The 25,891-nt window shown below is 47.9% G+C and overlaps 1 protein-coding gene across 8 annotated transcripts in view; it reads left to right on the forward strand.

The window, feature by feature from the left end:
• Positions 1 to 25,891, forward strand: part of LOC134927840 (uncharacterized) — a 298,227-nt gene that overhangs the window by 165,108 nt on the left and 107,228 nt on the right. For all 8 annotated transcript variants that reach the window (XM_063922888.1, XM_063922889.1, XM_063922892.1 and 5 more), the window contains 2 exons: positions 6,549 to 6,665; positions 14,457 to 14,499. In XM_063922888.1, the coding sequence (XP_063778958.1) occupies positions 6,549 to 6,665; positions 14,457 to 14,499 (160 nt within the window). The remainder of the gene's footprint in view (positions 1 to 6,548; positions 6,666 to 14,456; positions 14,500 to 25,891) is intronic.

The raw sequence follows: 25,891 nt of genomic DNA on the forward strand, positions 1-25,891 counted from the left end.
CCTGGATGTGCAGTGCTGGGGTGGCTTGGTCGGATTCCCTGACTGAAAATACTGATACCCTGGACAGGGACAGTATATTATTGACTATAGAGCATTTAAAGGATGCATTTCTATATATGCGAGATGCACAGAGGGATATTTGCACTCTGGCATCAAGAGTAAGTGCGCTGTCCATTTCTGCCAGAAGAGGGTTATGGACGCGACAGTGGTCAGGTGATGCGGATTCCAAACGGCATATGGAAGTATTGCCGTATAAAGGGGAGGAGTTATTTGGGGTCGGTCTATCGGACCTGGTGGCCACGGCAACGGCTGGAAAATCCACCTTTTTACCCCAGGTCACCTCTCAGCAGAAAAAGACACCGTCTTTTCAGGCTCAGTCCTTTCGTCCCCATAAGGGCAAGCGGCAAAAGGCCACTCATATCTGCCTCGGGGCAGAGGAAGGGGAAAAAGACTGCAGCAGGCAGCCTCTTCCCAGGAACAGAAGCCCTCCCCCGCTTCTGCCAAGTCCTCAGCATGACGCTGGGGCCTTACAAGCGGACTCAGGCACGGTGGGGGCCCGTCTCAAGAATTTCAGCGCGCAGTGGGCTCACTTGCAAGTGGACCCCTGGATCCTGCAGGTAGTATCTCAGGGGTACAAATTGGAATTCGAGACGTCTCCCCCTCGCCGGTTCCTGAAGTCTGCTTTACCAACGTCTCCCTCCGACAGGGAGGCCGTATTGGAAGCCATTCACAAGCTGTATTCCCAGCAGGTGATAATCAAGGTACCCCTCCTACAACAGGGAAAGGGGTATTATTCCACGCTGTTTGTGGTACCGAAGCCGGACGGCTCGGTGAGACCTATTTTAAATCTGAAATCCTTGAACACTTACATACAAAGGTTCAAATTCAAGATGGAGTCACTCAGAGCAGTGATAGCGAACCTGGAAGAAGGGGACTATATGGTGTCTCTGGACATCAAGGATGCTTACCTCCATGTCCCAATTTGCCCTTCTCACCAAGGGTACCTCAGGTTTGTGGTACAAAACTGTCACTATCAGTTTCAGACGCTGCCGTTTGGATTGTCCACGGCACCCCGGGTCTTTACCAAGGTAATGGCCGAAATGATGATTCTTCTTCGAAGAAAAGGCGTCTTAATTATCCCTTACTTGGACGATCTCCTGATAAGGGCAAGGTCCAGAGAACAGTTAGAGGTCGGAGTAGCACTATCTCAAGTAGTACTACGACAGCACGGGTGGATTCTAAATATTCCAAAATCGCAGCTGATTCCGACGACACGTCTGCTGTTCCTAGGGATGATTCTGGACACAGTCCAGAAAAAGGTGTTTCTCCCGGAGGAGAAAGCCAGGGAGTTATCCGACCTAGTCAGGAACCTCCTAAAACCAGGCCAAGTGTCAGTGCATCAATGCACAAGGGTCCTGGGAAAAATGGTGGCTTCTTACGAAGCGATTCCATTCGGCAGATTCCACGCAAGAACTTTTCAGTGGGATCTGCTGGACAAATGGTCCGGATCGCATCTTCAAATGCATCAGCGGATAACCCTGTCTCCAAGGACAAGGGTGTCTCTCCTGTGGTGGTTACAGAGTGCTCATCTTCTAGAGGGCCGCAGATTCGGCATTCAGGACTGGGTCCTGGTGACCACGGATGCCAGCCTGAGAGGCTGGGGAGCAGTCACACAGGGAAGAAATTTCCAGGGCTTGTGGTCAAGCATGGAAACGTCACTTCACATACAGAAGTCTTCCACATGATTGTGAACCGTTGGGAAAAACCAAAGGTGGACATGATGGCGTCCCGCCTCAACAAAAAACTGGACAGATATTGCGCCAGGTCAAGGGACCCTCAGGCAATAGCTGTGGACGCTCTGGTAACACCGTGGGTGTACCAGTCAGTGTATGTGTTCCCTCCTCTGCCTCTCATACCCAAGGTACTGAGAATCATAAGAAGGAGAGGAGTAAGGACTATACTCGTGGCTCCGGATTGGCCAAGAAGGACTTGGTACCCGGAACTTCAAGAGATGCTCACGGAAGACCCGTGGCCTCTACCTCTAAGAAAGGACCTGCTCCAGCAGGGACCCTGTCTGTTCCAAGACTTACCGCGGCTGACGGCATGGCGGTTGAACGCCGGATCCTGAAGGAAAAAGGCATTCCGGATGAAGTCGTCCCTACCCTGATCAAAGCCAGGAAGGATGTAACTGTGCAACATTATCACCGTATTTGGCGTAAATATGTTGCGTGGTGTGAGGCCAGGAAGGCCCCTACAGAGGAATTTCAACTGGGTCGTTTCCTGCATTTCCTGCAAACAGGACTGTCTATGGGCCTAAAATTAGGGTCCATTAAGGTTCAAATTTCGGCCCTGTCGATATTCTTCCAAAAAGAACTAGCTTCAGTTCCTGAAGTTCAGACGTTTGTCAAGGGGGTACTGCATATACAGCCTCCTTTTGTGCCTCCAGTGGCACCTTGGGATCTCAATGTAGTTTTGGGGTTCCTAAAATCACATTGGTTTGAACCACTCTCCACTGTGGACTTAAAATATCTCACATGGAAAGTGGTAATGCTGTTAGCCCTGGCTTCAGCCAGGCGTGTCTCAGAATTGGCGGCTTTATCCTATAAAAGCCCTTAGCTAATTTTTCATACGGACAGGGCAGAATTGAGGACTCGTCCTCAATTTCTCCCTAAGGTGGTTTCAGCGTTTCACTTAAACCAGCCTATTGTGGTACCTGCGGCTACTAGGGACTTGGAGGATTCCAAGTTGCTGGACGTAGTCAGGGCCCTGAAAATATATGTTTCCAGGACGGCTGGAGTCAGAAAATCTGACTCGCTGTTTATCCTGTATGCACCCAACAAGCTGGGTGCTCCTGCTTCTAAGCAGCTCCTTGGATTTGTAGTACAATTCAGCTTGCACATTCTGTGGCAGGCCTGCCACAGCCAAAATCTGTAAAAGCCCATTCCACACGGAAAGTGGGCTCATCTTGGGCGGCTGCCCGAGGGGTCTCGGCTTTACAACTTTGCCGAGCAGCTACTTGGTCAGGGGCAAACACGTTTGCTAAATTCTACAAATTTGATACCCTGGCTGAGGAGGACCTGGAGTTCTCTCATTCGGTGCTGCAGAGTCATCCGCACTCTCCCGCCCGTTTGGGAGCTTTGGTATAATCCCCATGGTCCTTTCGGAGTCCCCAGCATCCACTAGGACGTCAGAGAAAATAAGAATTTACTTACCGATAATTCTATTTCTCATAGTCCGTAGTGGATGCTGGGCGCCCATCCCAAGTGCGGATTGTCTGCAATACTTGTACATAGTTATTGTTACAAAAATCGGGTTATTATTGTTGTGAGCCATCTTTTCAGAGGCTCCTCTGTTATCATGCTGTTAACTGGGTTCAGATCACAAGTTGTACGGTGTGATTGGTGTGGCTGGTATGAGTCTTACCCGGGATTCAAAATCCTTCCTTATTGTGTACGCTCGTCCGGGCACAGTATCCTAACTGAGGCTTGGAGGAGGGTCATAGGGGGAGGAGCCAGTGCACACCAGGTAGTCCTAAAGCTTCCCAGTCTCCTGCGGAGCCGCTATTCCCCATGGTCCTTTCGGAGTCCCCAGCATCCACTACGGACTATGAGAAATAGAATTATCGGTAAGTAAATTCTTATTATATATATGTATAAATCAAATGTATGTGAGGTGAGGTAGAGCCTTTCCTGTTATACTAACGTATGTGCCACAGTTTTGATTTTATAAAGTATATAAAAAATATGAAGAATATATTAGGAATATCATCTTTGTATTATTGTAATGATTTTTGGTATTCGGACTCTGGGTCGACACCCATTGGTCGACATGCAAAAGGTTGACATGAGTTTTTCAAATTTTTTTTCCTCTTTTTAACTCTTTCATACTTGACAATCCATGTGGACTACGATTGGAAATGGTAACCTTGCCCAAAGCGTAGCGAGCGATGCGGGCCATGGTGCACTAATTAGCATTACCAGTCACTTTACGAAGAAAACGACACCAAAAAAACATGAAAAACTCAATGTCGACCTTTTTTCATGTTGAGCTTGTTCATGTCGACCTAATGGCTGTGTTGACATCTTTCTAGTGTCGACCTAGCCACTGTCGACCAATAGGTGTCGACCCTGAGTCCCATACCCATGATTTTTATAGTTAAAACTCTGGAGTAAAACAATCTATAGCTACCTCGCCTGCTTATCTTTTTTTGCCCATCTCTGATCAAAACTCACCAAATTTCTAGCAGTATATACTCTGGCAACTGTGTATATTGCCCACATACACCCTTGGCAGTAGCGGATCTTGCCACGGGCAAGCAGGACTTTTGCCCGGGGCGGCGCCATCCGGAGGGCGCCGCACCGTGGCAAGATCCGCCACTGCTGCCCGCTGTGTCCCCCGTCCGCCTCCTGTGAAGGGAACTAGACGCTATGCGTCCCTTCGTGGAGAGTAACTTTGCTGAGCGGTGCGCGATGACGTCATCGCGCACCGCACAGCAAAGGTCCTCTCCACGAAGGGAACTAGACGCATAGCGTCTAGTTTCCCTTCGTGGAGAGGACCTTTTGCTGTGCGGTGCGCGATGACGTCATCGCGCACCGCTCAGCATTCAAGCTGCACTAGCAATGTACAGGGGGCGTAACTGACCACGCCCCCTGTATTAGGCCACACCCCTTTTCCTGCCCGGGGCGCAGAGCGCCCTTGAACTGGCTTTGCCCCTTGGGCTCATATATTGTGTGTAAATCGGGCTCTGGTAGTATTCTGTGCCTCCTGAGCCATTTATCTCACTGCATGTCCCTGAATTCTGTATGTGTATACAGGTTGAGTCTCCCTTATCCAAAATGCTTGGGACCAGAGGTATTTTGGATATGGGATTTTTCCGTATTTTGGAATAATTGCATACAATAATGAGATATCATGGTGATGGGACCTAAATCTAAGCACAGAATGCATTTATGTTACATATACACCTTATATACACAGCCTGAAGGTAATTTTAGCCAATATTTTTTATAACTTTGTGCATTAAACAAAGTGTGTTTACATTCACACAATTCATTTATGTTTCATATACACCTTATACACAGAGCCTGAAGGTCATTTAATACAATATTTTTAATAACTTTGTGTATTAAACAAAGTTTGTGTACATTGAGCCATCAAAAAACAAAGGTTTCACTATCTCACTCTCAATCAAAAAAGTCCGTATTTCGGAATATTCCGTATTTCGGAATATTTGGATATGGGATACTCAACCTGTATATGTGCGTGTATATAGAATACATATTCTATATAATGTCCAATAGGCGGCACTACAAATAAAGAAGTCAACGAAGACCGGAAGTTTTGCAATGTTTCAGAGTGTCTGTTGTGCTTTTGTCAAGCATAAGCATCAATAGCAAAACACTCACAATTTAAATGCTTTCCACCCCACACCATGTGGACTCCAATCACCACCTTCTGGTCAATCAAAAGCAGACACAGGTGCTGGCCGTCCACTTAATAGACAGACTGTGATGCAAAATACAGAAATAACAAACAAATACATACTAAAAACAATGGCATGAATATGGATACAATGTATTCACAAAAAAAACAGGTTATTGGAAAAATATACAATAATATCCAGCAAGGGGCACAAAGCTAAATAATCATGGTAACAGGAGTAGACAATATCAGCTTGATCACACTGCTAGAGACATGGTAGCCGGTAGTCATGGTAACATCAAAGCTGACCTGTACTCAATAAAGAGACCTATAAAACATGAATGCATGAATGTGCTCCACTCACAGAAAAGGAAAAAAGAAAACAGGACATAACAAGCAGAGAAATTTACCAAATATATATTAATGCAAATGAGTTCTGATTATAATAAGGAATAAATGAACATTGGGGCAGATGTATTAACCTGGAGAAGGCATAAGGAAGTGATAAACCAGTGATATGTGCAAGGTGATAAACACACCAGCCAATCCGCTCCAATATGTTAATTAACAGTTAGGATCTGATTGGCTGGTGCCTTTATCACCTTGCACATATCACTGGTTTATCACTTCCTTATGCCTTCTCCAGGTTAATTTACTGTACATACCGGACTAATAACAAAACATTTAAACTATAAAATTAATAATATACACACACAAGAAACCTGGTTCTATCCATAATATAGTGGTAACAAACATTATATAGTTACAAGGCTAATACTATATTAGCATGGTGCATGAACAAACCGCTATGTCAGCTCAAAGCAGCTAAAAGTCAGTCAAAACTCGCCTGCTGTCACAGACCACTCTTGTAGTAGTTGTAGAAGATCATGGCTTTCCAGTGGCCTCAGCTGAGCGCCATAATGAGTTTGTGAAGGAAGTGAACATGCTGATTTCCTCTGTGTGCAGTGCTGCTTATATATGGTTCTGTGCCTTGACATTTCACAAGAACTTTGTGTCTACTCTATGTATGCACTACACATCCAGAAACAGATGCACATCTTTTCTGAACCATAGCTTTTCTTCAATACTTTCCCATTATATCAGGCTTTCTTTTATTTTGAAAACAGAAAACGGAGTATCCATATATTTTTTACGTTCCACCTAACCGCAGAGAAGACCAGTCTCAGTTTGTGAGAAGAATGGCACTGGAAATAGATCGGGAAGAGGGGATAAAGATGTACAAGGTATGTTTCTGTTTGTGTGATTGTTGTGTTTTTTCTTTGGTCACCTGTTGCAGTAATATTTCTAAGTTTTCCAATGTCTTTTGTGTCTTGTACATTTTATGGTCTAAAATCTTATTGTGTTGTAAATGTAAACTTAAATTGTATGCAATGTTTCTCGCAGCTACTATTAATGAATTATACAAATGCCGCAGTAGGTGACTTGTGTTAAAGACGCCTTCTGCCAGTTCTGTGATTAGCCATCTGAGTAACTGTCTGGTTTCTCAGGATGACCGGTGGTTTCATGCAGCCAGGGCCAGTGAAGCTGCATTGAAAACGCTCCCAGACACCACCCTGCATCTGAACTTACGGACACAAATATGTATATGCGCCGCACATATCCCTTATTAAGTTACTAATATAAAACTGTTAAAAGACTCTTCTCTCATAGGAATGACGTAATCCTCTAGGAATGTTCATTATAAGTTGATTTGGTAGAAAAGGAAATTGGCACACTCTGGTACCGATGTCCTATGTCTCGCCAAAAGTATTATAGCTGTCAAGTATTCAAATTTTTTACTATTTTACATGTTCGTAAAACTTGTATGCTTAGTGCTTTTGCCATCTAATAACTAAAAATATAAACTTTTTTCTTTATGGATATTACATGGAAATGAGGGGTGGCTATGAGGTTATGAAAACCTTCTGACTTTTTGTCTACAATTGAGGGATCTGAATTCTGTATCCATCTCTCTTTATATTCTGCCAGGCAGGGCCGGCTCTACCATTAGGCAGCTTTAGGCGGGTGCCTAGGGGCGCCAGCCACTGGAGGGCACCACTGAATTAATCTAGTGAAAAACTAAATGAGTATGTTGTCTGTATGCAGGTTAGTAATGAACTTACAGATGGGAGGATGAAACACAATAAGGAGCATAGATATATATGTATTTCTGTGTGTATATATGTATGTATACACATACAATTAAAGGGATGTAGGTGGCATCCCGGCGGATGGGATGTTGCATTCAGAATCCCGACAGCCAGCATCCTGAATGTTAGTATGACGGTTAGGGTTAGGCTGGGGGAAGGGGGGGCAAGGGTAAGGGGTAGGGTTAATTAATTTCATTCAAATTTTGGAATTATCGTGGTCTGGATGCTGCGGGATATTCTGGCCAGTGCATCCTGTACTCAATCCCAACTGAATATCCCCCCCCAGATCCCATATACAGTATTATAGAGTAGATAAAGAATAGATGGCACTGAATGAATTTTAAAGTGAAAGTACAGTATATTGTAAAAAAAAAAATCACAAACTTTAAAACTCCATGAGAGTTGTACCATTTCTCTGTATATGTATAATGATGCAATTCACCCCAGCTCACCTAGTGGGCACCTGCATCTCCCGTCTGAGAGGGGCAAAAGATTTGCCTAGGGTGCCGCAAGACCTTGCACCGGCCCTGCTGCCAGGCCTGGTAAACAAAGGTTTAATTCCACTTTCAAAATCTTTGTCACCAAGGGTTCACTCTGTTATATTGTGGAAATAAACTCAATGCAGCACAAGCGAGCCCAGTTATCCTGCCGGGGTAGCCCGCCTGGTTAGTATGCGAGATTACATGACGCCCTTGCAGCTAATTAAGTGTCGAACCTTACATGATATAAGAATGAGACCAACTTTGACAGTGGTATACAGATCAGTATACAGTAGGTAAAAATTTAGTTCTCGACATATGGAGGCTTTCATGCCGACTGTGACGTGTCTATGCCGCCTATACTGCAGTCACACCCTTGTGTCCCCTATACTGCAGTCACACCCTTATGTCCTGATTCTGAATTTACTAAAGTTGAGGTTTGCTTATATTGTAATGCATGAAGATGATTTGTTAGAGATGCATTTATAAATGGCATAGATAAACACTTCATATAACTGAATGAGCAAATTGTAACAAAAAAGAACTAATCAAAACAACAAAATGTTGGACTCCCAACATCTGGCCTATGTGGTGTGTGTTGACTTTTAATTCCCAGACATAATCATAGCTGAGAGGCAAATCATGGGAAAAAGGTTTAAGGTTATCTTATTTTCTCTAACGTCCTAAGTGGATGCTGGGGACTCCGTAAGGACCATGGGGAATAGCGCCTCCGCAGGAGACTGGGCACATCTAAAGAAAGCTTTAGGACTATCCGGTGTGCACTGGCTCCTCCCCCTATGACCCTCCTCCAAGCCTCAGTTAGATCTCTGTGCCCGAACGAGAAGGGTGCACACTAGGGGCTCTCCTGAGCTTCTTAGTGAAAGTTTTAGTTTAGGTTTTTTATTTTCAGTGAGACCTGCTGGCAACAGGCTCACTGCATCGAGGGACTAAGGGGAGAAGAAGCGAACTCACCTGCGTGCAGAGTGGATTGGGCTTCTTAGGCTACTGGACATTAGCTCCAGAGGGACGATCACAGGCCCAGCCATGGATGGGTCCCAGAGCCGCGCCGCCGGCCCCCTTACAGAGCCAGAAGACAGAAGAGGTCCGGAAAATCGGCGGCAGAAGACATCCTGTCTTCACCAAGGTAGCGCACAGCACTGCAGCTGTGCGCCATTGCTCCTCAGCACACTTTGGTCACTGAGGGTGCAGGGCGCTAGGGGGGGGCGCCCTGAGCAGCAATAAAAACACCTTGGCTGGCGAAAATACATCACATATAGCCCCCAGGGCTATATGAATGAATTTTAACCCCTGCCAGAATCCATAAAAAAGCAGGAGAAAAGTCCGCGAAAAAGGGGCGGAGCCTATCTCCTCAGCACACTGGCGCCATTTTCCCTCACAGCTCCGTTGGAGGGAAGCTCCCCTGGCTCTCCCCTGCAGTCACTACACTACAGAAAGGGTTAAAAAAGAGAGGGGGGCACTAATTAGGCGCAGTATTAACAATACAGCAGCTATAAGGGGAAAAACACTTATATAAGGTTATCCCTGTATATATATAGCGCTTTGGTGTGTGCTGGCAAACTCTCCCTCTGTCTCCCCAAAGGGCTAGTGGGGTCCTGTCCTCTATCAGAGCATTCCCTGTGTGTGTGCTGTATGTCGGTACGTTTGTGTCGACATGTATGAGGAGAAAAATGATGTGGAGACGGAGCAGATTGCCTGTAATAGTGATGTCACCCCTTAGGGGGTCAACACCTGAGTGGATGAACTGTTGGAAGGAATTACGTGACAGTGTCAGCTCTGTATAAAAGACAGTGGTTGACATGAGACAGCCGGCTACTCAGCTTGTGCCTGTCCAGACGTCTCATAGGCCGTCAGGGGCTCTAAAGCGCCCGTTACCTCAGATGGCAGATATAGACGCCGACACGGATACTGACTCCAGTGTCGACGGTGAAGAGACAAATGTGACTTCCAGTAGGGCCACACGTTACATGATTGAGGCAATGAAAAATGTTTTACACATTTCTGATAATACGAGTACCACCAAAAAGGGGTATTATGTTCGGTGAGGAAAAACTACCTGTAGTTTTCCTGAATCTGAGAAATTAAATGAGGTGTGTGATGATGCGTGGGTTTCTCCCGATAACAACTGATAATTTCTAAAATGTTATTGGCATTATATCCTTTCCCGCCAGAGGTTAGGGTGCGTTGGGAAACACCCCCTAGGGTGGATAAAGCGCTCACACGCTTGTAAGGGCTCTATCCTCTCCTGAGATGGCCGCCCTTAAGGATCCTGCTGATAGAAAGCAGGAGGGTATCCTAAAATGTATTTACACACATACTGGTGTTATACTGCGACCAGCAATCGCCTCAGCCTGGATGTGCAGTGCTGGGTTGGCGTGGTCGGATTCCCTGACTGAAAATATTGATACCCTAGATAGGGACAGTATATTTTTGCCTATAGAGCATTTGAAAGATGCATTTCTATATATGCGTGATGCACAGCGGAATATTTGCCGACTGGCATCAAGTCTAAGTGCGTTGTCCATTTCTACCAGTAGAGGGTTATGGACACGTCAGTGGTCAGGTGATGCGTATTCCAAACGGCATTTGGAAGTATTGCCTTATTAAGGGGAGGAGTTATTTGGGGTCGGTCTTTCAGACCTGGTGGCCACGGCAACAGCTGGGAAATCCACGTTTGTACCCCAGGTCACCTCTCAACATGAGAAGACGCCGTATTATCAGGCGCAGTCTTTTCGTGGATAAGCGGGCAAAAGGTTCCTCATTTCTGCCCCGTGACAGAGGGAGAGGAAAAAGGCTGCAGAAATCAGCCAGTTCCCAGGAACAGAAACCCTCTCCCGCCTCTGCCAAGCCCTTAGTATACGCTGGGGCTTTACAAGCAGAATCAGGCACGGTGGGGGGCCCGTCTCAATGAATTTCAGCGCGCAGTGGGCTCACTCGCAAGTAGACCCCTGGATCCTTCAGGTGATATCTCAGGGGTACAAATTAGAATTTGAGACGTCTCCCCCTCGCCGTTTCCTAAAGTCGGCTTTACCGATGTCTCCTTCTGACAGGGAGACCGTTTTGGAAGCCATTCACAAGCTGTATTCCCAGCAGGTGATAATCAAGGTACCCCTCCTGCAACAGGGAACGGGGTATTATTCCACACTGTTGTGGTACCGAAGCCGGACGGCTCGGTGAGACCGATTCTAAATCTAAAGTCTTTGAACACTTACATACAGAGGTTCAAATTCAAGATTGAGTCACTCAGAGCAGTGATTGCGAACCTGGAAGAAGGGGACTACATGATGTGTCGGGACATCAAGGATGCTTACCTAAATGTCAAAATTTACCCTTCTCACCAAGGGTACCTCAGGTATATGGTACAGAACTGTCACTATCAGTTCAGACGCTGCCGTATGGATGGTCCACGGCACCCCGGGTCTTTACCAAGGTAATGGCCGAAATGATGATATTCCTTCGAAGGAAGGGAATTTTAGTTATCCCTTACTTGGACGATTCCCTGATAAGGGTAAGATCCAGGGAACAGTTGGAGGTCGGTGTAGCACTATCTCAGGTAGTGTTGCGGCAGCACGATTGGATTCTCAATATTCCAAAATCGCAGCTGGTTCCGACGACTTATCTTCTGTTCCTAGGGATGATCCTGGACACAGTCCAGAAAAAGGTGTTTCTCCCGGAGGGGAAAGCCAGGGAGTTATCCGAGCTAGTCAGGAACCTCCTAAAACCGAGCCAAGTCTCAGTGCATCAATGCACAAGGGTTCTGGGTAAAATGGTGGCTTCCTACGAAGCAATCCCATTCGGCAGATTCCACGCAAGAACTTTCCAGTGGGACCTGCTGGAAAAATGGTCCGGGTCGCATCTTCAGATGCATCAGCGGATAACCCTGTCACCAAGGACAAGGGTGTCCCTCCTGTGGTGGTTGCAGAGTGCTCATCTTCTAGAGGGCCGCAGATTTGGCATTCAGGACTGGGTCCTGGTGACCACGGATGCCAGCCTGCGAGGCTGGGGAGCAGTCACACAGGGAAGGAATATCCAGGGCTTATGGTCAAGCCTGGAGACATCACTTCACATAAATATCCTGAAGCTAAGGGCCATTTACAATGCTCTAAGCTTAGCAAGACCTCTGCTTCAAGGTCAGCCGGTGTTGATCCAGTCGGACAACATCACGGCAGTCACGCACGTAAACAGACAGGGTGGCACAAGAAGCAGGAGGGCAATGGCAGAAGCTGCAGGGATTCTTCGCTGGGCGGAAAATCATGTGATAGCACTGTCAGCAGTATTCATTCCGGGAGTGGACAACTGGGAAGCAGACTTCCTCAGCACGACCTCCACCCGGGAGAGTGGGGACTTCACCCAGAAGTCTTCCACATGATTATAAACCGTTGGGAAAAACTCGACAGGTATTGCGCCAGGTCAAGGGACCCTCAGGCAATAGCTGTAGACGCTCTGGTAACACCGTGGGTGTACCAGTCAGTGTATGTGTTCCCTCCTCTGCCTCTCATACCCAAGGTACTGAGATTGATAAGATGGAGAGGAGTAAGCACTATATTCGTGGCTCCGGATTGGCCAAGAAGGACTTGGTAACCGGAACTTCAAGAGATGCTCACGGAGGATCCGTGGCCTCTACCTCTAAGAAGGGACCTGCTCCAACAAGGACCCTGTCTGTTCCAAGACTTACCGCGGCTGCGTTTGACGGCATGGCGGTTGAACGCCGGATCCTGAAGGAAAAAAGGCATTCCGGATGAAGTCATCCCTATCCTGATCAAAGCCAGGAAGGATGTAACCGCAAAACATTATCACCGCATTTGGCGAAAATATGTTGCGTGGTGCGAGGCCAGTAAGGCCCGACGGAGGAAATTCAACTGGGTCGATTCCTAAATTTCCTGCAAACAGGAGTGTCTATGGGCCTGAAATTGGGGTCCATTAAGGTTCAAATTTCGGCCCTGTCAATTTTCTTCCAAAAAGAACTAGCTTCAGTCCCTGAAGTTCAGACGTTTGTAAAAGGGGTACTGCATATACAGCCTCCTTTTGTGCCTCCAGTGGCACTTTGGGATCTCAATGTAGTTTTTTGGGTTCCAAAAGTCACATTGGTTTGAACCACTTAAATCTGTGGAATTAAAATATCTCACATGGATAGTGGTCATGCTGTTGGCCCTGGACTGGGCCAGGCGCGTGTCAGAATTGGCGGCTTTATCCTGTAAAAGCCCTTATCTGATTTTCCATTCGGACAGGGCGGAATTGAGGACTCGTCCTCAGTTTCACCTGAACCAACCTATTGTGGTGCCTGCGGCTACTAGGGACTTGGAGGACTCTGTTGCTAGACGTTGTCAGGGCCCTGAAAATATATGTTTCCAGGACGGCTGGAGTCAGAAAATCTGACTCGCTGTTTATCCTGTATGCACCCAACAAGCTGGGTGCTCCTGCTTCTAAGCAGACTATTGCTCGTTGGATTTGTAGTACAATTCAGCTTGCACATTCTGTGGCAGGCCTGTCACAGCCAAAAATCTGTAAATGCCCACTCCACAAGGAAGGTGGGCTCATCTTGGGCGGCTGCCCGAGGGGTCTCGGCTTTACTTTGCCGAGCAGCTACTTGGTCAGGACCAAATACGTTTGTAAAATTCTACAAAATTGATACCCTGGCTGAGGAGGACCTGGAGTTCTCTCAATTGGTGCTGCAGAGTCATCCGCACTCTCCCGCCCGTTTGGGAGCTTTGGTATAATCCCCATGGTCCTTACGGAGTCCCCAGCATCCACTTAGGACGTTAGAGAAAATAAGAATTTACTTACCGATAATTCTATTTCTCGTAGTCCGTAGTGGATGCTGGGCGCCCATCCCAAGTGCGGATTGTCTGCAATACTGGTACATAGTTATTGTTACCAAAAAATCGGGTTATTGCTGTAGTGAGCCATCTTTTCTAGAGGCTCCTCTGTTATCATGCTGTTAACTGGGTTCAGATCACAAGTTGTACGGTGTGATTGGTGTGGCTGGTATGAGTCTTACCCGGGATTCAAAATCCTTCCTTATTGTGTACGCTCGTCCGGGCACAGTATCCTAACTGAGGCTTGGAGGAGGGTCATAGGGGGAGGAGCCAGTGCACACCAGATAGTCCTAAAGCTTTCTTTAGATGTGCCCAGTCTCCTGCGGAGCCGCTATTCCCCATGGTCCTTACGGAGTCCCCAGCATCCACTACGGACTACGAGAAATAGAATTATCGGTAAGTAAATTCTTATTTTTATTGCCAAATGGACTTATATCAAATATATTTTTCTCCATAAATTCCTCTTATCTGGTTATTGTGAAATGGAGATCATATCTCGCCTATTCTAGCAAAGATGTGAAAACCTATTCTTTAATGTTTGAGAATGTTATTGTTTTGAACCTTTTTTTCAGGTTGATAAAACTGTGAGGGTGCAATCGAAGACTCCAGCCAAACGTAAGTATATCATAGACCCCCCCTGTATTTTGTCTCACCCTCTATTTCTCTAAGAATGTAGGTTCTCACAGGCAGAACCACCCTAATTTCATTACTTTCCATTACACACCCGTAACTAAGTCAATAGGGATATACATATGTATACATACTTACACAGGTAAATTTTGTATATGTATTCTAAGCACCATGTTTTGTGCCCACGAAGAAGGGCTCAGGTTTTTTCATTTTTTCTTATAAAGTGCCTTTATTTCTCCAACGTCCTAGTGGATGCTGGGGACTCCGTAAGGACCATGGGGAATAGACGGGCTCCGCAGGAGACTGGGCACTCTAAAGAAAGATTTAGTACTACTGGTGTGCACTGGCTCTTCCCTCTATGCCCTCCTCCAGACCTCAGTTAGAATCTGTGCCCGGCCAGAGCTGGGTGCTTTTAGTGGGCTCTCCTGAGCTTGCTAAGAAGAAAGTATTTTAGTTTTTTATTTTCAGAGAGCTTCTGCTGGCAACAGACTCTCTGCTACGAGGGACTGAGGGGAGAGAAGCAAACCTACTAACTGCGGCTAGGTTGCGCTTCTTAGGCTACTGGACACCATTAGCTCCAGAGGGAATCGAACACAGGTACCTAAACTTGATCGTCCGTTCCCGGAGCCGCGCCACCGTCCCCCTCGCAGAGCCAGAAGTACAGAAGCCGGCAGAAGCAAGAAGACATCGAAATCGGCGGCAGAAGACTCTTGTCTTCACTTAAGGTAGCGCACAGCACTGCAGCTGTGCGCCATTGCTCCCACAGCACACCCGCACACTCCGGTCACTGTAGGGTGCAGGGGGGGGCGCCCTGGGCAGCAATTAGAGTACCATTGGCAAAATAACACATATATACAGCCAGGCACTGTATATATGTGCGAGCCCCCGCCATTTTTTACACATAGAAGCGGGACAGAAGCCCGCCGCTGAGGGGGCGGGGCCTTCTTCCTCGGCACACCAGCGCCATTTTCTCTCCACAGCTCCGCTGGAAAGAAGCTCCCCAGGCTCTCCCCTGCAGTATCAAGGTAGAAAAAGGGTGAAAAAGAGAGGGGGGGCACATAAATTTAGGCGCATTTTATATAAAACAGCAGCTACTGGGTAAACACTAAGGTACTGTGTAATCCCTGGGTTATATAGCGCTGGGGTGTGTGCTGGCATACTCTCTCTCTGTCTCGCCAAAAGCCTTTGTGGGGTCCTGTCCTCAGTCAGAGCATTCCCTGTGTGTGTGCGGTGTGTCGGTACGTCAGTGTCGACATGTTTGATGAGGAAGAATACGTGGAGGCAGAACAAGTGCAGATGAATGTGGTGTCGCAGCCGATGGTGCCGATACCTGATTGGATGGATATGTGGAAGGTGTTAAATGATAATGTAAGCTCCTTGCATAAAAGGTTGGATAAAGCTGATGTATTGGGACAGTCAGGGTCTCAACCCATGTCGGATCCCACAGCTCAGAGGCCGTCAGGGTCTCATAAGCGCCCACTGTCCCAGATGGTGGACACAGATGCCGACACGGAGTCTGACTCCAGTGTCGTTGTCGATGATGCAAAGTTGCAGCCTAAAATGACTAAAGCCATCCGCTACATGATTATAGCAATGAAGGATGTATTGCACATATCAGAGGAAAACCCTGTCCCTGACAAGAGGGTTTATATGTATGGGGAGAAAAAGCAAGAAGTGACTTTTCCCCCTTCACATGAATTAAATGAATTATGTGAAAAAGCGTGGGATTCCCCTGATAGGAAAGTAGTAATTTCCAAGAGATTACTGATGGCGTATCCTTTCCCGCCAACGGATAGGTTACGCTGGGAATCCTCCCCTAGGGTAGACAAGGCGTTGACACGCTTATCTAAGAGGGTGGCTCTGCCGTCTCTGGATACGGCCGCCCTGAAGGATCCTGCGGATAGAAAGCAGGAAGCTATCCTGAAGTCTGTATATACACATTCTGGTACTCTACTAAGGCCAGCAATTGCTTCGGCCTGGATGTGTAGTGTGGTAGCAGCATGGGCTGATAATCTCTCGGAGGAGATAGATACTCTGGACAGGGACACTGTTCTGCTGACCCTGGGGCATATCAAAGATGCTGTCCTATATATGCGGGATGCCCAGAGGGACATTTGCCTGCTGGGCTCTAGAATAAACGCTATGTCCATTTCGGCCAGAAGGGTCTTATGGACTCAGCAATGGACAGGAGATGCCGACTCGAAAAAACACATGGAGGTTTTGCCTTATAAGGGTGAGGAATTATTTGGGGACGGTCTCTCGGACCTAGTTTCCACAGCTTACAGCTGGGAAGTCAAATTTCTTGCCATATATTCCTTCTCAACCGAAGAAAGCACCGTATTACCAAATGCAGTCCTTGCGTTCACAAAAAAGCAAGAGAGTCAGAGGTGCATCCTTTCTTGCCAGAGGCAGGGGTAGAGGGAACAAGCTACACCATACAGCTAGTTCCCAGGAACCAAAGTCCTCCCCGGCTTCCACTAAATCCACCGCATGACGCTGGGGCTCCACAGGCGGAGCCAGGTGCGGTGGGGGCACGTCTCCGAAATTTCAGCCACCAGTGGGTTCTCTCACGGGTGGATCCTTGGGCTATACAAATTGTCTCTCAGGGATACAAGCTGGAATTCGAGGTGACGCCCCCTCACCGTTTCCTAAAATCGGCATTGCCAGTTTCCCCCATGGAAAGGGAGGTAGTATTGGCGGCCATTCACAAACTATATCTCCAGCAAGTGGTGGTAAAGGTTACCCTTATTCAACAGGGAAGGGGTTACTATTCCACTATGTTTGTGGTACCGAAACCGGACGGTTCGGTCTGGCCCATCTTGAATTTAAAATCCCTGAACATTTATCTGAAGAAATTCAAGTTCAAAATGGAATCGCTCAAAGCGGTCATTGCAAGCCTGGAAGAGGGGGATTTCATGGTGTCGCTGGACATCAAGGATGCTTACTTGCATGTCCCCATTTATCCGCCTCATCAAGAGTACCTCAGGTTTGTGGTACAGGACTGTCATTACAAATTCCAGACGCTGCCGTTTGGCCTGTCCACGGCACCGAAAATATTTACCAAGGTGATGGCGGAGATGATTGTGCTCCTTCGGAAGCAAGGAGTTACAATTATCCCATACTTGGATGATCTCCTCATAAAGGCGAGGTCCAGGGAGCAGTTACTGATCAGCGTAGCACACTCTCAGGAAGTGTTGCGGCAACACGGCTGGATTCTGAATATTCCAAAGTCGCAGCTGATCCCTACGACGCGTCTACCCTTCCTGGGCATGATTCTGGATACAGACCAGAGGAAGGTATTTCTCCCGGAGGAGAAGGCTCAGGAGCTTGTGACTTTAGTCAGGGGCCTCCTGAAACCAAAACAGGTGTCGGTGCATCACTGCACGTGAGTCCTGGGAAATATGGGTGGCGTCATACGAAGCCATTCCCTTCGGCAGGTTCCATGCCAGGATCTTTCAGTGGGATCTGTTGGACAAGTGGTCCGGATCGCATCTTCAGATGCATCGGCTGATCACCCTGTCCCCCAGGGCCAGGGTGTCTCTTCTGTGGTGGCTGCAGAGTGCTCACCTTCTCGAGGGCCGCAGATGGGGAGCAGTCACTCAGGGAAGAAACTTCCAAGGGTTGTGGTCAAGTCAGGAGACTTGTCTGCACATAAATATCCTAGAACTAAGGGCCATATACAACACCCTAAGCCAAGTGGAGCCTCTGCTTCGAGACCAACCAGTGCTGATTCAGTCAGACAACATCACTGCAGTGGCCTATGTCAACCGATAGGGCGGCACAAGAAGCAGGGTGGCGATGGCAGAAGCCACCAGGATTCTTCAGTGGGCGGAGAATCACGTGCAAGCACTGTCAGCAGTGTTCATTCCGGGGGTCGACAACTGGGAAGCAGACTTCCTCAGCAGACACGACCTCCACCCGGGAGAGTGGGGACTTCATCAAGAAGTCTTCACGCTGCTGGCAAATCGATGGGAACTCCCATAGGTGGACATGATGGCGTCACGCCTCAACAAAAAGCTAAACAGGTATTGTTCCAGGTCAAGGGACCCTCAGGCGATAGCTGTGGACGCACTAGTAACACCGTGGGTGTTCAAGTCGGTCTATGTGTTTCCTCCTCTTCCTCTCATACCAAAGGTGCTGAGAATTGTAAGAAAAAGAAGAATGAGAACGATATTCATCGCTCCGGATTGGCCAAGAAGGACTTGGTACCCGAAATTGCAAGAAATGCTCACAGAGGATCCATGGCCTCTTCCTCTCAGACAGGACCTGTTACAACAAGGACCCTGTCTGTTCCAAGACTTACCGCGGCTGCGTTTGACGGCATGGCGGTTGAACGCCAGATCCTAGCGGAAAAGGGCATTCCGGATGAAGTTATTCCTACGCTGATAAAGGCTTGGAAAGACGTGACAGCAAAGCATTATCACCGTATATGGCGAAAATATGTTGCTTGGTGTGAGGCCAGGAGGGCCCCTACAGAGGAATTCCAGCTGGGTCGATTCCTGCACTTCCTACAGTCAGGAGTGACTATGGGCCTAAAATTAGGATCCATAAAGGTCCAGATTTCGGCCCTATCTATTTTCTTTCAGAAGGAACTGGCTTCACTGCCTGAGGTTCAGACTTTTGTTAAGGGAGTGCTGCATATTCAGCCCCCTTTTGTGACACCAGTGTCACCTTGGGATCTCATCGTGGTGTTGGGTTTCCTGAAATCCCACTGGTTTGAGCCACTTAAGACCGTGGAGCTAAAGTATCTCACGTGGAAAGTGGTCATGCTGTTGGCCTTAGCTTCAGCTAGGCGAGTGTCAGAATTGGCGGCTTTGTCATGTAAAAGCCCCTATCTGGTTTTCCATATGGACAAGGCAGAATTGCAGACTCTCCGCAATTTCTACCAAAGGTTGTGTCTTCGTTTCATTTGAACCAACCTATTGTGGTGCCTGCGGCTACTCGTGACTTGGAGGATTCCAAGTTGCTGGACGTGGTCCGGGCTTTGAAGATTTATGTTAACAGAACGGCTGGAGTCAGGAAGACTGACTCGCTGTTTATCCTGTATGCATCCAACAAGCTGGGTGCTCCTGCTTCAAAGCAAACTATTGCGCGCTGGATCTGTAACACGATTCAGCAGGCTCATTCTGCGGCAGGATTGCCGCATCCAAAATCAGTGAAAGCCCACTCCACAAGGAAGGTGGGTTCTTCTTGGGCGGCTGCCGAGGGGTCTCGGCATTACAGCTTTGTCGAGCTGCTACTTGGTCGGGTTCAAACACGTTTGAAAAATTCTACAAGTTTGATACCCTGGCTGAGGAGGACCTTGTGTTTGCCCATTCGGTGCTGCAGAGTCATCCGCACTCTCCCGCCCGTTTGGAGGTTTTGGTATAATCCCCATGGTCCTTACGGAGTACCCAGCATCCACTAGGACGTTAGAGAAAATAAGATTTTACTCACCGGTAAATCTATTTCTCGTAGTCCGTAGTGGATGCTGGGCGCCCGTCCCAAGTGCGGACTTTCTGCAATGCGTGTGTATAGTTATTGCTTAATAAAGGGTTATGTTATGTTGGCATCCATTGGTTGATGCTCAGTTGTTGTTTTTACTGTTAACTGGGTATGGTTATCACAAGTTGTACAGTGTGATTGGTGTTGCTGGTATGAGTTTTACCCTGGATTCCAAAATCCTTTCCTTGTAATATCAGCTCTTCCGGGCACAGTTTCCTTAACTGAGGTCTGGAGGAGGGGCATAGAGGGAGGGAGCCAGTGCACACCAGTAGTACTGAATCTTTCTTTAGAGTGCCCAGTCTCCTGCGGAGCCCGTCTATTCCCCATGGTCCTTACGGAGTCCCCAGCATCCACTACGGACTACAAGAAATAGATTAACCGGTGAGTAAAATCTTATTTTTTTATTATACATTTTCTACTACAGTTGCAACCTTCTTGGAACTCTGCTGGCGGGCAGAGTATTGGAGTGGTCACTCTGCTGATCTCCAGTTACCGCAGGTGTGCAGGACTGCACCACGGGCTCTGCGGCTGGATTTAACATGCTCCCCTGTCTTTCTCATAATGATTGAGATTGGACTTGTAGCGATCCGCTCCCTACCCTTTGCTCCGCCCTTTAGGACTTCCAGTTGTATACAGTATACATTCTGAAACCGGGTAGGGGGGTCTATTTTGAGTGCAGACGGACAGCTCCTGGAGAGATTGCATGTTACCTGAAGGGACAGGCAGGGACAACAGAGACACAGCTCCAGGAGTTGCTGCTGCGTATATCCCGCATGCAGGTGGTCACGTCACACTGCAGTCACTGCTCAGCCAGGCCTGGGAATATTGGCATAGGACTATGTGACTGAGATGCAGTGGTCAGGATAGACCACTACAGGTAAGCTATCCACTTAAATCCTAGCTGCTTGCAGGCTCAGGTCCCCTACAGTTATACCTTCCTATTTCTAGATGGCCATTAGTGGGGGAGGTGCTTATCTTATTTTGTGGTGTCCTGGAGGCTGCTTGTGTGTATTACTGTATCAGTGCAGTTAATTTGTTGTGGTCTTGCATTAAGTGGGTCTGGAAAGCTGTCATTAGCTCTATTCTGCTACACTCTGCTGGACTTCTTGTGATGTAAATGATCTGCTTTTCAATTCCTTCAGATTTTATAATCTTGACTAGTTAAAAGGTCGTCAAAATGACTGACACCAGGGCCGGATTATATTAGGAGGTTTGGTGCTACTCACACAGGAGCTGCTGGGTTCAAGGAGTCCTGCTGCTAGGAGCCGGTGCTCTGTCATGCTGAATGTTTGTGTAGCGTTAACCTTTCAGAAATGTAGATTCTGTATATCTGTAGGCTGACAGGCTATATAATGATGCTGCACTATATACACCAGTACTGACACGTGTAAGATCACCCAATTCATGCACAGCTCCCGGCTATGGAGGCCAATCCCAGGATCGGAATCGGCGGGATTCTGGCCTCAACTTCAATCCTGGGATTGGAGCTTCCAATCACGTGGATTTCGGGATTGGCCACCACCTTACTTTTTTCTATGCCAGGCAGTGTTGAGTGTCTTCAGCAAGCTCAGATGCTGGCCGGCTCCCCTTGACCAGCTCCCCCTTCCCTCTGTACGCACTGCGCAGCGTGACGTGAAGTCAGAGTTCACGCTACCAGCCAGACCGCCTGCATACCTCTGTAAGTTGACCCCACCCGCACAGAGGATGTTAAAATAGGATGCGGGCAGGGCTGATGGGGTGGTAACACAATCCCGGGATTGATAATTTTACTCCCGAACAGTCTAGGGGTTGAGGTACGCCAGTAGCCATGAGCAGTTGGCCAGATGGGTCTGGGTATGACCTGTCTTGGGTGTGGGCAAGCACAGGACCCTAACCCTCCATTTGGCGCGCAGTATGTATGTCTGTGTGTGTATGTGTATATATATATGTGTATATATATATATATATATATATATATATATATATATATATATATATATATATATATATATATATATATATAGCAGCTGAACCTAACCCTCCCTCATGTCCTATCTGCCCCAAGCCTCCTACCTTCTTTCTTTCTCTCCCAGTCCCTATCTGCCCTTACCCCCACTTTCTTTCCCCAGCCTCCTCTCTCTGAATGCAGCAAGTGTGAAACAGTCAAATCAGTATTATTATTACCATCAGCAGGTTAACTGCATACAACATATGGGGTTTCTCTATCGTCCTAGTGGATGCTGGGGTTCCTGAAAGGACCATGGGGAATAGCGGCTCCGCAGGAGACAGGGCACAAAAAGTAAAGCTTTTCCAGATCAGGTGGTGTGCACTGGCTCCTCCCCCTATGACCCTCCTCCAGACTCCAGTTAGATTTTTGTGCCCGGCCGAGAAGGGTGCAATTCTAGGTGGCTCTCATAAAGAGCTGCTTAGAGAAAGTTTAGCTTAGGTTTTTTTATTTTACAGTGATTCCTGCTGGCAACAGGATCACTGCAACGAGGGACAGAGGGGAGAAGAAGTGAACTCACCTGCGTGCAGGATGGATTGGCTTCTTGGCTACTGGACATCAGCTCCAGAGGGACGATCACAGGTACAGCCTGGATGGTCACCGGAGCCGCGCCGCCGGCCCCCTTGCAGATGCTGAAGTAAGAAGAGGTCCAGAATCGGCGGCTGAAGACTCCTGCAGTCTTCTAAAGGTAGCGCACAGCACTGCAGCTGTGCACCATTTTCCTCTCGGCACACTTCACATGCAGTCACTGAGGGTGCAGGGCGCTGGGGGGGGGGGCGCCCTGGGAGGCAAATGAAAACCTATTAAAAGGCTAAAAATACCTCACATATAGCCCCCAGAGGCTATATGGAGATATTTAACCCCTGCCTGGATTCACAAAATAGCGGGAGACGAGCCCGCCGGGAAAGGGGCGGGGCCTATCTCCTCAGCACACGGCGCCATTTCCTCTCACAGCTCCGCTGGTCAGGACGGCTCCCAGGTCTCTCCCCTGCACTGCACTACAGAAACAGGGTAAAACAGAGAGGGGGGGCAAATTTAATGGCAATATTTTGATATATATAAAGCAGCTATAAGGGAGCACTTATTATAAGGCTATCCCTGTCATATATAGCGTTTTTTTGGTGTGTGCTGGCAGACTCTCCCTCTGTCTCCCCAAAGGGCTAGTGGGTCCTGTCTTCGTGTAGAGCATTCCCTGTGTGTCTGCTGTGTGTCGGTACGTGTGTGTCGACATGTATGAGGACGATATTGGTGTGGAGGCGGAGCAATTGCCAAATATGGGGATGTCACCTCCTAGGGGGTCGACACCAGAATGGATGCCTTTATTTGTGGAATTACGGGATAGCGTCAACTCGCTTAAGCAGTCGTTTGACGACATGAGGCGGCCGGACAATCAATTAGTGCCTGTCCAGGCGCCTCAAACACCGTCAGGGGCTGTGAAACGCCCTTTGCCTCAGTCGGTCGACACAGACCCAGACACAGGCACTGATTCCAGTGGTGACGGTGACGAATCAACCGTATTTTCCAGTAGGGCCACACGTTATATGATTTTGGCAATGAAGGAGGCGTTACATTTAGCTGATACTACAGGTACCACTAAACAGGGTATTATGTGGGGTGTGAAAAAACTACCTATAGTTTTTCCTGAATCAGAAGAATTAAATGACGTGTGTGATGAAGCGTGGGTTGCCCCTGATAAAAAGCTGATAATTTCAAAGAAATTATTGGCATTATACCCTTTCCCGCCAGAGGTTAGGGAGCGCTGGGAAACACCTCCTAGGGTGGACAAGGCGCTAACACGCTTATCTAAACAAGTGGCGTTACCCTCTCCTGAGACGGCCGCACTTAAAGATCCATCAGATAGGAGGATGGAAAATATCCAAAAAAGTATATACACGCATGCAGGTGTTATACTACGACCAGCTATAGCGACTGCCTGGATGTGCAGTGCTGGGGTAGTTTGGTCAGAGTCCCTGATTGAAAATATTGATACCCTGGACAGGGACAATATTTTACTGTCGTTAGAACAAATAAAGGATGCATTTCTTTATATGCGTGATGCACAGAGGGATATCTGCACACTGGCATCACGGGTAAGTGCTATGTCCATTTCGGCCAGAAGAGCTTTATGGACGCGACAGTGGACAGGCGATGCGGATTCAAAACGGCATATGGAAGTTTTGCCGTATAAAGGGGAGGAGTTATTTGGAGTCGGTCTATCAGATTTGGTGGCCACGGCTACAGCCGGGAAATCCACCTTTCTACCTCAAGTCACTCCCCAACAGAAAAAGGCACCGACTTTTCAACCGCAGCCCTTTCGTTCCTTTAAAAATAAGAGAGCAAAGGGCTATTCATATCTGCCACGAGGCAGAGGTCGAGGGAAGAGACAGCAACAGGCAGCTCCTTCCCAGGAACAGAAGCCCTCCCCGGCTTCTACAAAAGCCTCAGCATGACGCTGGGGCTTCTCAAGCGGACTCGGGGACGGTGGGCGGTCGTCTCAAAAATTACAGCGCGCAGTGGGCTCACTCGCAGGTAGATCCCTGGATCCTGCAGATAATATCTCAGGGGTACAGGTTGGAATTAGAGACAGATCCACCTCGCCGTTTCCTGAAGTCTGCTTTACCAACGTCCCCCTCCGAAAGGGAGACGGTTTTGGAAGCCATTCACAAGCTGTACTCTCAGCAGGTGATAGTCAAGGTACCTCTTCTACAACAAGGAAAGGGGTATTATTCCACTCTATTTGTGGTACCGAAGCCGGATGGCTCGGTAAGGCCTATTCTAAATCTGAAGTCCTTGAACCTGTACATAAAGAAGTTCAAGTTCAAGATGGAGTCACTCAGAGCAGTGATAGCGAACCTGGAAGAAGGGGACTTTATGGTATCCTTGGACATCAAGGATGCGTATCTCCACGTTCCAATTTACCCCTCACACCAGGGGTACCTCAGGTTCCTTGTACAAAACTGTCACTATCAGTTTCAGACGCTGCCGTTTGGTTTGTCCACGGCACCTCGGGTCTTTACAAAGGTAATGGCCGAGATGATGATTCTTCTTCGAAGATAAGGCGTATTAATTATCCCATACTTGGACGATCTCCTAATAAGGGCAAGGTCCAGAGAACAGCTAGAGATGGGATTAGCACTATCTCAAGAGGTGCTAAAGCAGCACGGATGGATTCTGAATATTCCAAAATCCCAATTAATGCCGACAACTCGTCTGCTGTTCCTAGGGATGATTCTGGACACGGTTCAGAAAAAGGTTTTTCTTCCCGAGGAAAAAGCCAAGGAGTTATCCGACCTGGTCAGGAACCTCCTAAAACCAGGAAAGGTGTCTGTACATCAATGCACAAGAGTCCTGGGAAATATGGTGGCTTCTTACGAAGCAATTCCATTCGGCAGATTCCATGCAAGAAATTTCCAAAGGGATCTGTTGGACAAATGGTCAGGGTCGCATCTTCAGATGCACCTGCGGATAACCCTGTCTCCAAGGACAAGGGTATCTCTTCTGTGGTGGTTGCAGAGGGCTCATCTATTGGAGGGCCGCAGATTCGGCATACAGGATTGGATCCTGGTGACCACGGACGCCAGCCTGAGAGGCTGGGGAGCAGTCACACAAGGAAGAAACTTCCAGGGAGTGTGGTCGAGCCTGGAAAAGTCTCTTCACATAAACATTCTGGAACTAAGAGCAATCTACAATGCTCTAAGCCAGGCGGAACCTCTGCTTCAAGGAAGACCGGTGTTGATCCAGTCGGACAACATCACGGCAGTCGCCCATGTAAACAGACAGGGCGGCACAAGAAGCAGGAGTGCAATGGCAGAAGCTGCCAGGATCCTTCGCTGGGCGGAGAATCACGTGATAGCACTGTCAGCAGTGTTCATCCCGGGCGTGGACAACTGGGAAGCAGACTTCCTCAGC

This window comes from Pseudophryne corroboree, chromosome 5, assembly GCF_028390025.1.
Source record: "Pseudophryne corroboree isolate aPseCor3 chromosome 5, aPseCor3.hap2, whole genome shotgun sequence".
Lineage (NCBI taxonomy): Eukaryota > Metazoa > Chordata > Amphibia > Anura > Myobatrachidae > Pseudophryne > Pseudophryne corroboree.